We start from the raw sequence: 13,926 nt of genomic DNA on the forward strand, positions 1-13,926 counted from the left end.
ATACGAATTACCTTTTTCCATTAGGTTTCTTTGCCTTTGTGTCGTAATAAAGAATTAATGAAAAACAACTTTAAGCCCTGGGAAAGAGTAGATCAACAAAAACTTTAATATAACTTATTATAACAATATGCAAATAAGAAAATGGCAGATATATTTAGCAGAACTACGGCGGCCAGCTCAATTGGAGAGGCCTAGCCTGATCTGAGAAGTGCTAATTCAGTTCGGATAGACTACTTCATTCAAGAATGCCACCGCCCTGGGAATCAATAAGAAAACAAGTGCTAAGTTTCAGATCAGTGAATAAACTGAAAGGAAAGAAGAGACCTTTCTCGCTCAGCGCCTAAAGCGCACTATACTCCGCTTCAACTTAGGAGAGTTTTCGGTGGAACCGGTGAACTACGCGAGGTGGTTAGATGAGTGAGACAGAGGGCTCATAGTACCTGCTAGTGCGGCTACGCAGTGAAAGGGAAGGAGCCTAAATCGACCCCCTTCTTTTTTACAAAGAAAAATGGTATGCATTACCTTTTTCCATTGGGTTTCTTTGCCCTTATGTGGTAACAAAGAATTAAAGAAAGAAAACTTTAGACCTTGGGAAAAGAGTAGATCAACAAAAAATTTAATATAATTAGCAAATAAGAAAATGGTAGATATAATTAGCAAACTATTACATACAAAATCGTTGCACGCTGGTGAATTTGGTTACCTACACTACAGGTAGGAAAATCAACATATAAAATTTATAGTAGTTGGATTTAGCCTGCCCATTCATGTCCCTTCAGCCGTTCTTTTTTTTGTTCTTTTCTATCAATGCTTGGAATACAAATACAAAGAGTTTGTAACTGAAAGAGTAATCTAGTTAACATAGCCGTTTAACACAATTATTAAGAGAGTTAAATGAGTGAGAGTTGTTTTTCTTTTAATGTAGCAAAAAATAGAAAACATACCCAAAAAAAAGATAATTGTGTTTTTAGGCTATAAAGAGGTGTTACATCGCCTTATCTCTGTCTAGCTTTATATTATATATAAGTCTTATGAAATATTTGAGTTAATCCCACTTTATCCCCTTAACATTTAAGGGTTGGGAAAGGACATCCCTCACATATTGAATGAGAACGATAACCCCCTTATTCAATATTTTTCGGTGAGAATCATTTGTTTTTAAATATTTTTTTTTCTTACTAGAATTAAAACATAAAAATATATAACTCTTATTATTGTCTCATTCACCTATTCCGTTGAAAATAATGCATAACAACTACTTGAAAAAATAAGTTAATAAATTTCAAGCTATGTGGGTTCGTTTTTTTTTTTTTTTTTTTTTTTTGGGGGGGGGGGGGGGGGTGTTGGGGTGGAGGGACGGACAAGAGGGTCAAGATCTTAATTATTATACAGTCTAAATAAGTAAGAAAAAAAAGGAGGGTTCTTCTATATGAATTCACACTACAAGTTGAAACCTCAGCTTATTTTATTTTATTTTTCAAGCATGATGGAGAAACTAGAAAGTTGCAAGTAAGGGTGTACAAATAAAACCAACAAATCGAATCAAATCGAGAAAAAAATTCGACTGGTAGTTTGGTATTGAGAAAAAAAACTTGACCATAATTGGTTTGGTTTGGTTTTAACTTAAAAAAAGTCAAACCGAACCAAACTAACCCGCCATTACATATATACAATTTTTTAAAAAAAAAATTATACTTACAAATATATTTATTGTGTAATTTATAAATATTTCTTAAGTTTTTTCATAGGTTTTATCTTTAGACATATTATGTCAAGCCTGGACTAAGAATTTTGAATGATCTAATAAGTTTTATAGCACATAAATATTAGTAACTCAAATAAATTGCAAATCAATACTAATGCTAACAAAAGAAATTCAATTCTAACACGAGGAATGATAATAACGTTTGATATCTATTCTTTAGTGTTGCATTGATTTAGATAGTGAAAATACAAAACTTAATAATTTCTTTCATTGTCATGTAATTAATATTTTTTAGCCGTATTAATTTTAGCATGACTTGGTATTTTTAAATTATGATCATTTTCATTATGGCTTACTATTAATTAGCGATATTTATTTTATGCGCATTATCTTTTTTGTTGAATATTTTATTACAATGTCATCATTCATCTCACATTTTATTTTATTTTCCTAAGAAACACCTTAATTATATAGTTGTACCTCATTAGGATTAAAAAAATATTTGAAGTAAAAGTTACATATTTTGTATGAAGAGTTTTCTGGGGGGAAACCCGAGAAAATTGAGAAATCCGAAATTGAAAAACCCAACTTTTGTTGATTTGGTTTGGTTTGTAGATCTAAAAACCCGACACAATTAATTTAGTTTGATATTTAAAAAACACGAACCAACCCGATTCATATACACCCCTAATTGCAAGGATGCACCAGATTAACAATTTCTTCCGAGGCACAACAAATATCAAAATGAATAATTGCAAGGATACAACATCTGTCCCTCTTGTCCAAAAAAAAAAAACTCACATAGCTTGAAATTTATTAACTAATTTTTTCAAGTAGCTGCTATGCACTATTTTTAATGGAATTGGTGAATGAGACAATAATAAAAATTATATATTTTTATATTTTAATTCTAAAAATAAAAAGAAACAAAATCTTTATTTAAAAATAAAAGGTTCTTACCGAAAAATATTAAATAAAAGGGTTATCGTTCCGGGGGTATCATTTTTCAACAACTCTTTCCATGTCTGTCGGTTTTCTTTTCTCTGTCAGAATTCCACAAAATCTTTAACTTTTACCTGGGGCCAGAGTTGTTGGCAGTGCAGTTTGCTTGATTTGTCTACATGTCAAAGAGTCATTTACGACCAACCAGTCTCCGCAACTCTGCTTATAAAAAACACTATCCCTCAGCATATGATTTTTATGTTGCAATAAGCCAATATCTCAGTTCTGAATCTTGCTCTCCTCTTTTTTCCTTTTGCTTTCCTCTTACTTTTTCTTCCTGACTATAACGTGACGTGTGAAATACGTCATGGGAAGAGTTGCTCTGCTTGTCATATTATTGTTCGTGACAATACTAACATGGGTGGCTGAAGGACAAGACCAAGAATCTTGGGCCAAGAGGGTCGACACAGGCAAGGAAGTAGTAACAACTCTTCAATTCTACTTCCATGACAAGCTTAGTGGATCCAATCCAAGTGCAGTTCGGATCGCACAAGCTGATGGGACCAACAATTCAAATACCTTATTTGGGGCTCTGTTGATGATTGATGATGCACTTACTATTGGACCAGAACCAACTTCAAAGCTAATTGGTCGAGCCCGTGGACTATACGGGTCAGCTGGTCAAACTGATATGGGCCTTATCATGGTGGTGAGCTATGGGTTCACAGATGGTATCTACCAAGGGAGTTCATTTAGCCTATTAAGCTTGAACCCGGCAATGAATCCGGTTCGTGAAATGGCTATCGTGGGTGGGACCGGTCTTTTCCGGTTGGCTCGTGGGTACGCTATTGCTCAGACTTATTCGGCCAATGCTAGTGGTGATGCCATTGTTGGCTACAATGTTACCCTTGTCACATATGTTTGATTTATTTAATGTTTTTTTTAACACTGTCTGTGTGTAGAGTGTATTACAATTAGTCTAAAAAATTATTTTCCAAGCATATTTTGTTGAATTATCTTATATTAGCTACTCTGTTTTATAAACCAAAGTTTTTGATACTCACCTTTGTATTTCTCTTATTTCTTCAATTCAACGTAGGAATAGCAAGTGCACCTACTAAATTAATGTCGATTTTGTCTCCAGAGATGATAATGATAGAACCATTAATATCTTATTTTGAATAATGCACAGCTTCAGCGTCTTAGTTGGGGCTGGTCAGCTAAGAAGAAGACAAAGACAATTTCTTGTAAAGACTACAATAATTCGGGATAGAATAATTTAGGAAAAAAGGTCAAAAATACATCTCTACTTTGAAAAAAAGGTTAAAAATATCCTCCGAATTTTTATTTTTTTTAAATATTACATAGGGGGTGGGGGAAGGGAAATGGGAGGGGATTACAATGTGGGGATTCGAACCTCACCAATAAGGTGAAGTTCAGGTAGTCAAACCAACTGAGCCAATAGATCCCTACACTTAAAAAGAAGATTATAGTTTGATTAAGCTTCATTTCTATTTTCACGATATAGTAGTTAGCAGGAAAAGTCCAACTGCCATGCCAATAGCCCAGACTAACACTGCAGCTACATTCCGACTAAATTCGGATATGTAGCAATAACGGACGACCCGCTAACTGTAGGACCAGAGCCCAACTCACCAATACTGGGCCGAGCCCAAGTAATTTATGTCTCAGCTGATCAAGGGAGTACTGGTCTCAACATTGTGTTCACCAACAGTGTACAACTGTAGCCTCAAACTTTGTCTTTATTAAAATATCTTAATATTTAAATGTGTATTTATATTTAGATTATTTTATTTTACTAAGAACAAATGAAGCTTTAAAATGGTTAGTTTCGGATTTCTATAGACACGGTTACCATTATTTTCTATTTCCAGCGTAAGATTGGGGGTTGGATTTCTTTTGACTCTCTTATGCTCTAACAACTAATATTTCAAAGACCGGAAAAGTCGCTAATTACCTAACCAATTGTATTCCAGCAAGAAAAAAATCATACTTTATGGACCAGTAGGTCTACATAATTACTCTAGGAAGCCGTTGACTTGATATCTTTTCTGAAACTTCTTCCTATTCTTTATGATTATAGACAGTGGCGAAGCTAAAAACTTCGCCAGGAATATTATCAATATTTGACATATATGCATAAAAAGTAATTTTTAACTTATAACTCAATATAATTTTTTAATAAAGGGTGTTGAACTTATCAAACTTCACATCACATGACTACGCAATTTATTATAGATACTAATTATATTAACATTAATATATTATATACATACACATTGGAAGTTAACACTCATATACTATAGATTAGTCAAAAGCAGTAGGTACATATACTTAATTTTATAAGTTTTCGATTATATTGTAGCTGGTATGAAAACTTGAATTGTTTGTTACACCACGTCTTTTGCGTACAATTAAATGTCATTTGCATATAATGTACTTATTAATTGGACCCCCTCTTTAAATATAATAAAGTCTACGGCCATTAATCAAGATAAGGCTGACAACTTGCTTATACAATACAAATAAAATAAAATATAACCACGTTCAACTACTCTATATATTTCTTTCTTGCTTCCCAATCAATTCCTAACAATTCCTATTTCATACAGAAAGAAGAAAGAAATGGAGAAGCAAATAGCCATTCGATTAATAAGCTTGTTAATACTATTAAAAATGGTTACAGCAGCAATAGATAAAAGCCCAAAAGCAGTAGAAAAATGGTTCAAAAATCTCCCCAATGCAAAGCCAAAAACCACAAAATTCCATTTCTATTTTCATGAAATTTTTGGAGGAGATAACCAAACAGCTCCTATAATTGCACAAGCCAACATTACATCTCAATCACCCACATTCTTTGGTATGGTGAGAATGTTCGACAATCCATTGACTGTTGGGCCGGACCCCAATTCCAAACAAGTGGGCCGGGCCCAAGGAATCCATGGGGCCCCATCAATGACTGAATTGGCCCTGTTTTTCGACTTCAATTTTGTGTTCAATGATGGGCCTTATAATGGTAGTACTCTAAGTGTATTGGGCCGGGTCGCTGAATCACAGGAATATAGAGAGTTGTCAATTATTGGTGGATCTGGAATTTTTAGGCTTGCTCAGGGTATAGCTACTGCTAAGACTTATTTCTCTAATGATATACTTGTTATTGTTGAGTATAATCTTATAGTACTTCATTATTAACTTCATGCTATTAAGCATTTTGATCTAATAAGCTTAGAGGAATGAAATTTGTTGATTCTATACGTTTCTCTGTGTTTTAGATCTCAAAGTTGTTAGAAATGCTGTGAGGATAACGACTTTGATGTGATCGAATTGTTATTTTGATTTAAAAGTCAACTTACTGAATTGCCCTAAAAATGATTAACGATCAGTCTTTCCAACTAAATATATATTAATGGCAACTTGCTTATGAAATGTGTATAAATAAAATTGTTATTACCGTATTATATTTAAAGTTGTTAGTTGATAAGTAACCGAGACAAGAACTTGTTATTTATTTGGCTTTCGTATAGCGTCTAACTACTATCATCAACAAATCCAGGGATTTATATGCATATAAAAAAAAAAAATCTCAATACTTAATGTCTACAGCATAAAAGTTACTTAACATTGTTCTAATTGTGTTTTTTTTTTTTTTTTTTTTGGGGGTGGGGGGGGGGGGGGGGGGGGTTGGTGCAATTCGAGACAAGTTAACACACCAAAATTTGACATGCTACAAATAAACCCTTTATTGCTGCATTCATATTGATTTAGTGCTTCTCCATAAAAGTTACCTTCCCCTAATATTAAAAAGCCATCGATTTTCATAGAATTTTATATGTTTTTCCATCTATATGCTCACCAAATCAAGAGATCCCATCAGAGAAGTAGTCGACGCAGAGAAGGAGCTTGGTATGGAAGATTAAAACATAACGACAAAAGTTAATCTGTACACTATTCAACAAAGTTGTCCATTGAGATAACAAGGAGTCACGTGTGAAAACAATAGGAAAAAGATGAATATATCACAGTAATGAATCAATTTCAGCACTACTTCCAATCCAAGAAAAGAAAAAGGCAGACCATTTGACGGGCACTAGGAAATTGCGGGCCACCGTGTTTGGTAAAGCGACGGCAGATTAAGCCCGCCAACCGGTCCGAACCGGCAACCGGTTATGAAACCGGCCGGTTTCGGTCTAAAAAGCGGAATCTGACACCGGTTTCGGTTTACCGGTTTGAAACCCCAAACCGGAACCGGTCCGATTCAAAATGTCCAAAACCTTTTTTTTTTGTCTAGTATATGTATATTTTAGTATTTATTAGTATATTGTACGTATATTTACATATGTTAAATAAGTTTATAAGTAAAGTTTATATATTTACTGACTAACAGGCTAACAGCAAGTCAGCAATACAGTATATACGTGTGTGTGTGTATATATATATATTAAGTTATATGCTTAAGTTATACTACATATACATAAAATATAATACACAACTACATATATATATATATATATATATATATATATATATATATATATATATATATATTTAAGTTTATATAAGTTATATATAACTTAAACATATGTAAGATATGTATATATATATATCTCATAATAAACTTAAACATATATATATATATATATATATATATGTGTAAGTTATATAACCTAAGTATATTGATATATATAAGTATATTCTTACTATATTTTATGTATATGTAGTATAACTTAAGCATATAACTTAATATATATATATATATATATATATATATATGTGTGTGTGTGTGTGTGTGTGTGTGTGTGTGTGTATTTAAGTTATATGTATAATATATATTATAAGTATATTCTTAGTATATATGTATATATATATATATATATATATACATATATATATATTACATATATATATATATATACACACACTTATAATATACATGATACATCTACTTTAATTAAAAACTAGAAAGTTATATACTTGAAAAATAACTAAAATATACTAAGAATATACTTATAATATATATTATACATATAACTTAAATACACACACACACACACACACACACACACACACACACACACATATATATATATATATATATATATATATATATATATATATATATATATATATATATATATATTATAAGTATATTCTAGTTATTTTTCAAGTATATAACTTTCTAGTTTTTAATTAAAGTAGATGTATCATGTATATTATAAGTGTGTGTATATATATATATATATATATATATATAACTTATATAAACTTAAACATATGTATATACTAGATGGCATATGCCCGTGCTGCATACGGGCCCAACACTTTGGATTATAGTGTATCTATGTATATGTAGTTGTGTGCAATTGTAAAAATTTATGCATTGAGTAGTGATAATATATATATTTTATATTGCTAATAAACATACATAAGTTTGCAATGTTTTTATGCATATATATATATATATATATGTGTGTGTGTGTGTGTGTGTGTGTGTGTGTGTGTGTGTGTGTGTGTGTGCATATCATTTTAATTTAGTGCAGTAAGCAAAGAGATATTCCAAAGAGATTTGCACTCACGATGAGACAATGTGCTACCTCAAAAGAGAGCTAAAAGACGCTAACAACAGTGAATGTAATATAAATTGTAGTAATTAAATGAGTTAATTAAAATTATACAACCATTTAAAGTGAAATTAATTGGTTATAATAATAAATATTTGAGTATTATTCTACATAAATTATATGTATAATAAAGCTTTTTTCAATAAAAATGTATAATCTTATTTGCCAAATATAGTGTATAGGTAAAAGTAAATAAAATAATGTATTTTAAGGAGATAAGATAATTATTTTTATTTATATAGATGTATCATATGTTAATTTTCATAATAAAATAATAAAAATGACAAAGAAATTTTTTAAGACATTTTATTAATAGATGAAAATTATTCATGGAAGAATGGAACAAACAATATATACATTGTTAGTGTAAAGAAGTTTTTCACTATCAAATTTCATTTATTTATTTTGCGTAATCTGCCTTATTTTACTATTATAAATCTCATTTTATATTTTTTAAATGATGTAGATAGGTGAATACCTTTTAAATATTTATTAGTATCTTGTTTATTATTCTATTACAATAACTCTTTTGTATGGTAATTACCTATGCAAATAATAGTTAATTCTAACTTTTCTGTGTACATTTCGTTTCAATAAGACAAAATTGAATATGACCTCATTAAAAAATGAAACAAAAATGAGTATAATCAACAATGACACAAATCATTTAAGAGGAGCACTTGTAGTGGGGCAACGTGGGGCCACGTGAGATGTCACATCAATTGAGACACACTTGATATTTAAAAAAAAAATTATCATAAGGAATTTAATTATTAACTTATATGCCAAGAAATACTCTTCTTTCACCTTAGTTTGCTATGAAAAAACCTTCAATTCACTTGATATTGTAAGGATTTGCTATTGTAGTTAAAACTATATGAGTAGATAGAGATGCATCCTATACGTACATATAGACATACATATGTAACAACATTGGTTTAAAAGGGGAAAAAAAAGAAATATGAGAAGTACACTATCCAAGTATTGCCACCTAATCAATTTTCAAGAAAAGGTATCGAAACCAAATTGGAAAAACAAAAAAAGTAAAATAGGCATCCTTCCATTAGCTTACACGTAACTAATTGTACATGTGGGCTTGGCCCACTTCATTTATCACCTTTATATATAGCTAAGTCTATTCATTTAACAATAAATCACAAAGACGCTTGGGTTTTTTGTCATAAATAATTGGGAAAAGGACACTAAGTGTCCATTCAGCCAAACTAATTTCACATTTAACCACTGTTTGAGTTTAATTCCACTAGGTGTCCGTTCGGCCCAAAATAATGCCAAAAAATGGCCGGTCGGTCCAAAATAATGCCAAGGCTGGCCGGCCCAACAGCCCAGACGCTTAAAAAAAAAAAGACTTTTTGTGACGACTAAGTCTCCACAAAAATTCGCCACTAAAAGGCTGCTACAGCATATATACATATGTTGGAATTATATATATATTTTATATACAAGAATTATACATTTTATATATATATGCTGAAATTAATCATACATTTATTTTACATAAATTATACATTTATTATGCAATAATGATATGATATATTTTTTACATATACAACAGTGATACATATTATATACCACGATGATACGATTTCTATTATACATTTTTTATATGTGTGGTACACTTTCTATACAAGACTGATACAGTTTATATAGACATGCTGGATTATATATACACTTTATATACAAAAAATGATACGTATTATATACAAAAATGATACAATTTTCTATTTTATACAGGGCAGTTGTACTATGTTGATACACATTATATACACAAATGATACATATTATATACAAAAATGATACATACCTTAGTGATTCATATTTTATACAGTTTCTATACATTACAGATAGGTACTGATACATATTTTATACACAAATGACACATATTATATATAAAAATCGCCTCAAACATTTTTGTGTTTGGATTTTTATTTGAAAATTGTCTTATTTAAGTTTTGGCTAATGGATGGGATTAGTTTAGTGGGTATAATTTGGATTTAGAAGAATTGTGACCAGCGGGTGGAATTAGTTTCACCCCACCGGCCAATTATGTCCTTTTCCCTAAAGAATTTATGTCCAAGCTTTGAGGCTTATAAGCACAAGTGTGCAATGCATGAATTTTTGTGAAATGACTGTGATGCCCCTCAAAATTTCCAAGCAAGCATGTTGACGATCCTGCTAGGTGTTCATAAATTTAAGCTAGTATTTGGCTATAAATTTTGGATCAGATTTTAAAAATATATCTTTAAATATCTGTTTGGTCATAAATTTTGGATTAAATTTTGAAAATCTTGTCTTCAAAAGAATTTTAAGTCCCAAAAACTGGTCTCCGCTCACAAAACTTCAAAATTTTCCAAGTAAAATGCATGTTTACACAACTTAAAGTATAAAAAACACAACTTCAAAAACTCAAATTTTTCAATTTCAAATTTCAAATTCAAAATCTATGGCCAAATGGAAGCCAATTTTTTTAAGCGGAGTTAATTAAATGATTTTAAAATTTATGTTCTAAAATAAGTTATATATTTGTGTGCTATTAAATCATGTCATTAAGAATCAAAAAAATATCTGATAAATATTATTAACATTGGTGGAAATATCATCCAGAACAACAACAATTTAATAATCAATACAAATTTATTAGCTACTTCTGAATAATGTGTGATAAAGATTTTTAAAAAATTGGGTTAATATGATTTTTTGAATAATTTAATTTGTAATCTATTTCTGAGCTGTCTACCTTGAATGTTGTGTACTCGAGCAAAGCGCAAATGAGTTTGTTTCTTTAATATATTTTTTTTCATGAGTTTTTATTAATTTTTGGGAATATATAGTTAGTACTTTGGTTTGAGAAGTTAAAAAAAGAAGAGATATGCACTGTCATTACAGTGACATCAACAACTTAGGGGAATGAAACGAAAAAGAACATATTATGGGCCCACCATAAAATGTAATCTTTTAATGTGCTAAATGACGAAAATGCCCCTCAGATATATAGAAGGACGGACGACGATCCCTGACACCAAATCCATGCTTTTCTATATAGTAGAAATATATGTTTAAGTTATATGTATAATATATATTATAAGTATATTCTTAGACTCTTAGTATATTTTAGTTATTTTTCAAGTATATAACTTTCTAGTTTTTAATTTAAGTAGATGTATCATGTATATTATAAGTATATTCTTAGTATAGGTATATTCCTAACTTAATATAAGTAAAAATATGAACACAAGTAAATAGAAAAAAGCTTAATGAGTCATATATTTTATTCATTTTTGGATAACATTTATTTGCAAGTTGTAATTTTTTTAACTTGCAAATAATACATGAGTTGCAAAAAAATAGTAGAATAATAAAATCACCAATTCTCAATCATTTGGTTAATTTCCCCTATATCATATTCGGCCATGAAGATATCTTCAAAGTCTTCCATTTGGTCCGGTCCACTTGCTATCAAATCTTCAATCTCTTCCTCTTCGCCTTCCTCCGCTTCTAAGTTCTGGTTGCGTCGCTCCGATCTAATCCAATTGCGAATGCACACTAGTACTTGCAAGCTAAAGCCGGATAATGAGTGTCTATGGTCTCCAATTTGTTATCTTCCCTGGCTAAATGCACTCTCCGAAGCCACAGTTGATACTTGAACCGTAAGGATATCTCGAGCCATTCTTGAGAGTATCAGATGACTTGCCTTGTATTTCTTCCACCATGCTAAGACGTTCAGCTCATCCAGTTCCTTGATATCCACATTTGGCTTCATCAAATAAAAGTGATATTCATCAAAGTTTGCATTACAAGAAGGAGTTGGATGTGAATGTAAAACTTTTAAACCCGACAAGCCTTTTTGCTACGAGTGTAGCATGTTCTTCCAAACTAGGATAATGAGTAAAAACTTTTCTAAACTCATCATCAATAGCGGTTTCGGCTTCAGCTAAAGATGGTTGAACTCCCTCTTCAATTTCTCAAAATGTATAAATTTGACCAACCAATGCTTTAGTATAAGACACTTTTAAACAAGGATTTAAAAGAGAACCCAATATAAATAAAGTTGGGATAGGAAAAAAATACTTCTTAAATTTTGTTGTCATATAAAAAATAGCCGCTTGATAACCGGGTTTATATTTATATTCTTGTAAAACTCTAGCTATTTCTGCTAAGTAGGCTAAAATTCCGGTTACCGTGGAATAGAATTGTCTAGAAAAAGCAAGAGTTGCATTATAAAAAAAATTCTAAGAGTTCAACACATTCCTTAACATCTTCCCAATCCGTAAAATTTAACTAATCATCACTATTAATATTATATTTGTTGTGAACTTGTTGTATGGAAATCCTATACTCATATGCTTGTTGTAGCATAATGTAAGTGTAGTTCCACCTAATCTCAATTTCTACTTGTATTTTCTTAGGTCTAAGGTTATTTTCCACACAAGCATTCTTAAAATCTCTAATTATTTCCCTATCAGTATTACAAAAAAGCAACGCAACCGCGTCTCTAACTTTTTGAATAGAATCGTCAAAACGCGTAAGACCATCTTTAACACTTCAGTTTAAAATGTGACAACTACATCTTATATGAAAAATATTTCTTAGCGGAGGGTTTAGTTCTCTTTTTAAAAGACCAATCGCCTTTGTATTATTAGAAGCATTATCTAAAGTAATACAAAGTGTTTTTCTATAAATGTTAAAAAATCTCTTAATAGTGGACATTGAATCCGCTAAAATTTTTCCATCGTGACGACCTTTTCCTTCATCATATAAAAAAGTTATAATTCTTTTTTGCATAACCCAGTTGTCATCAACCCAATGACATGTAATAGCAAAAAAAATCTAACTTGTTAAGACTAAGACTCAAATCAGCAGTAAGAGAAACATTACAATTTAAAGAATTAAATACATGGCGCAAATAAAATTTATATTTTTTATACAAATCTATAACATCCGCTCTACAAGTACTTCTAGGAATACCCTCAAATAACGGATTATAACAACATTGAATGTAAATAACAAACCTCAAACCTGAAGGAAAGGAAAATGGTAAACAATCATAAGCTACCATTTTAACTATTTCTACACACTCTTTTTTCTTGTCATACTTAAAAATTTTACCGGTTCGTGGGTCTATCGTCATTTGAATACTCCCCACATTTGAACCCGTTTGCTCTCCCCAAACATCCATATGTTTCTTTCTCATATGACCATTTAGTGTACCCATTCCACAATTCTTACTAGTTTTTTGCTTAAAAGTAAATATTTGTCCACATAGGGTACATTTAGTTGTTTGGCTTTTAGTGGTTTACTTACGAGTTCTAGGCGGTTTGTCTTGTGTATGTCATTGTGCAGGACATATACCTCCTATGGGATTTTCGGGGGTTATGTTTCATCATCATCATCAATTTCATTAAAAGTGTCTATATAATGTTGTTGCATTACCTCATGACCTAAAAGTGGATTATTTCCACCAATATCAATACCTAAATTAGGTGTTTCTTCCACAAATGTTTCCTCATTAAGCTCACGCCTAACAATACCACTACTACCGACACCACATCTAAATCTCTTCGCCATTATTAAATAGAATTAATTTAAATCACATTCAAATAAATCACAAGAAAATGAATTGCA

At 30.8% G+C, this 13,926-nt stretch overlaps 2 protein-coding genes across 2 annotated transcripts; both read left to right on the forward strand.

The window, feature by feature from the left end:
* Positions 1-2,765: 2,765 nt before the first annotated feature.
* On the forward strand, positions 2,766-3,710 carry LOC132600276 (dirigent protein 23-like). Its single transcript, XM_060313348.1, has one exon. It carries the CDS (start codon positions 3,015-3,017, stop codon positions 3,570-3,572), a length of 558 nt encoding a protein of 185 aa, XP_060169331.1. The 5' UTR covers positions 2,766-3,014; the 3' UTR covers positions 3,573-3,710.
* A 1,555-nt stretch (positions 3,711-5,265) lies between these two features.
* Positions 5,266-5,962, forward strand: LOC132600277 (dirigent protein 1-like). The gene has a single exon (XM_060313349.1). It carries the CDS (start codon positions 5,294-5,296, stop codon positions 5,858-5,860), a length of 567 nt encoding a protein of 188 aa, XP_060169332.1. The 5' UTR covers positions 5,266-5,293; the 3' UTR covers positions 5,861-5,962.
* Positions 5,963-13,926: the final 7,964 nt, after the last annotated feature.

This window comes from Lycium barbarum, chromosome 6 (assembly GCF_019175385.1).
Source record: "Lycium barbarum isolate Lr01 chromosome 6, ASM1917538v2, whole genome shotgun sequence".
In the NCBI taxonomy this organism is placed as follows: Eukaryota; Viridiplantae; Streptophyta; class Magnoliopsida; order Solanales; family Solanaceae; genus Lycium; species Lycium barbarum.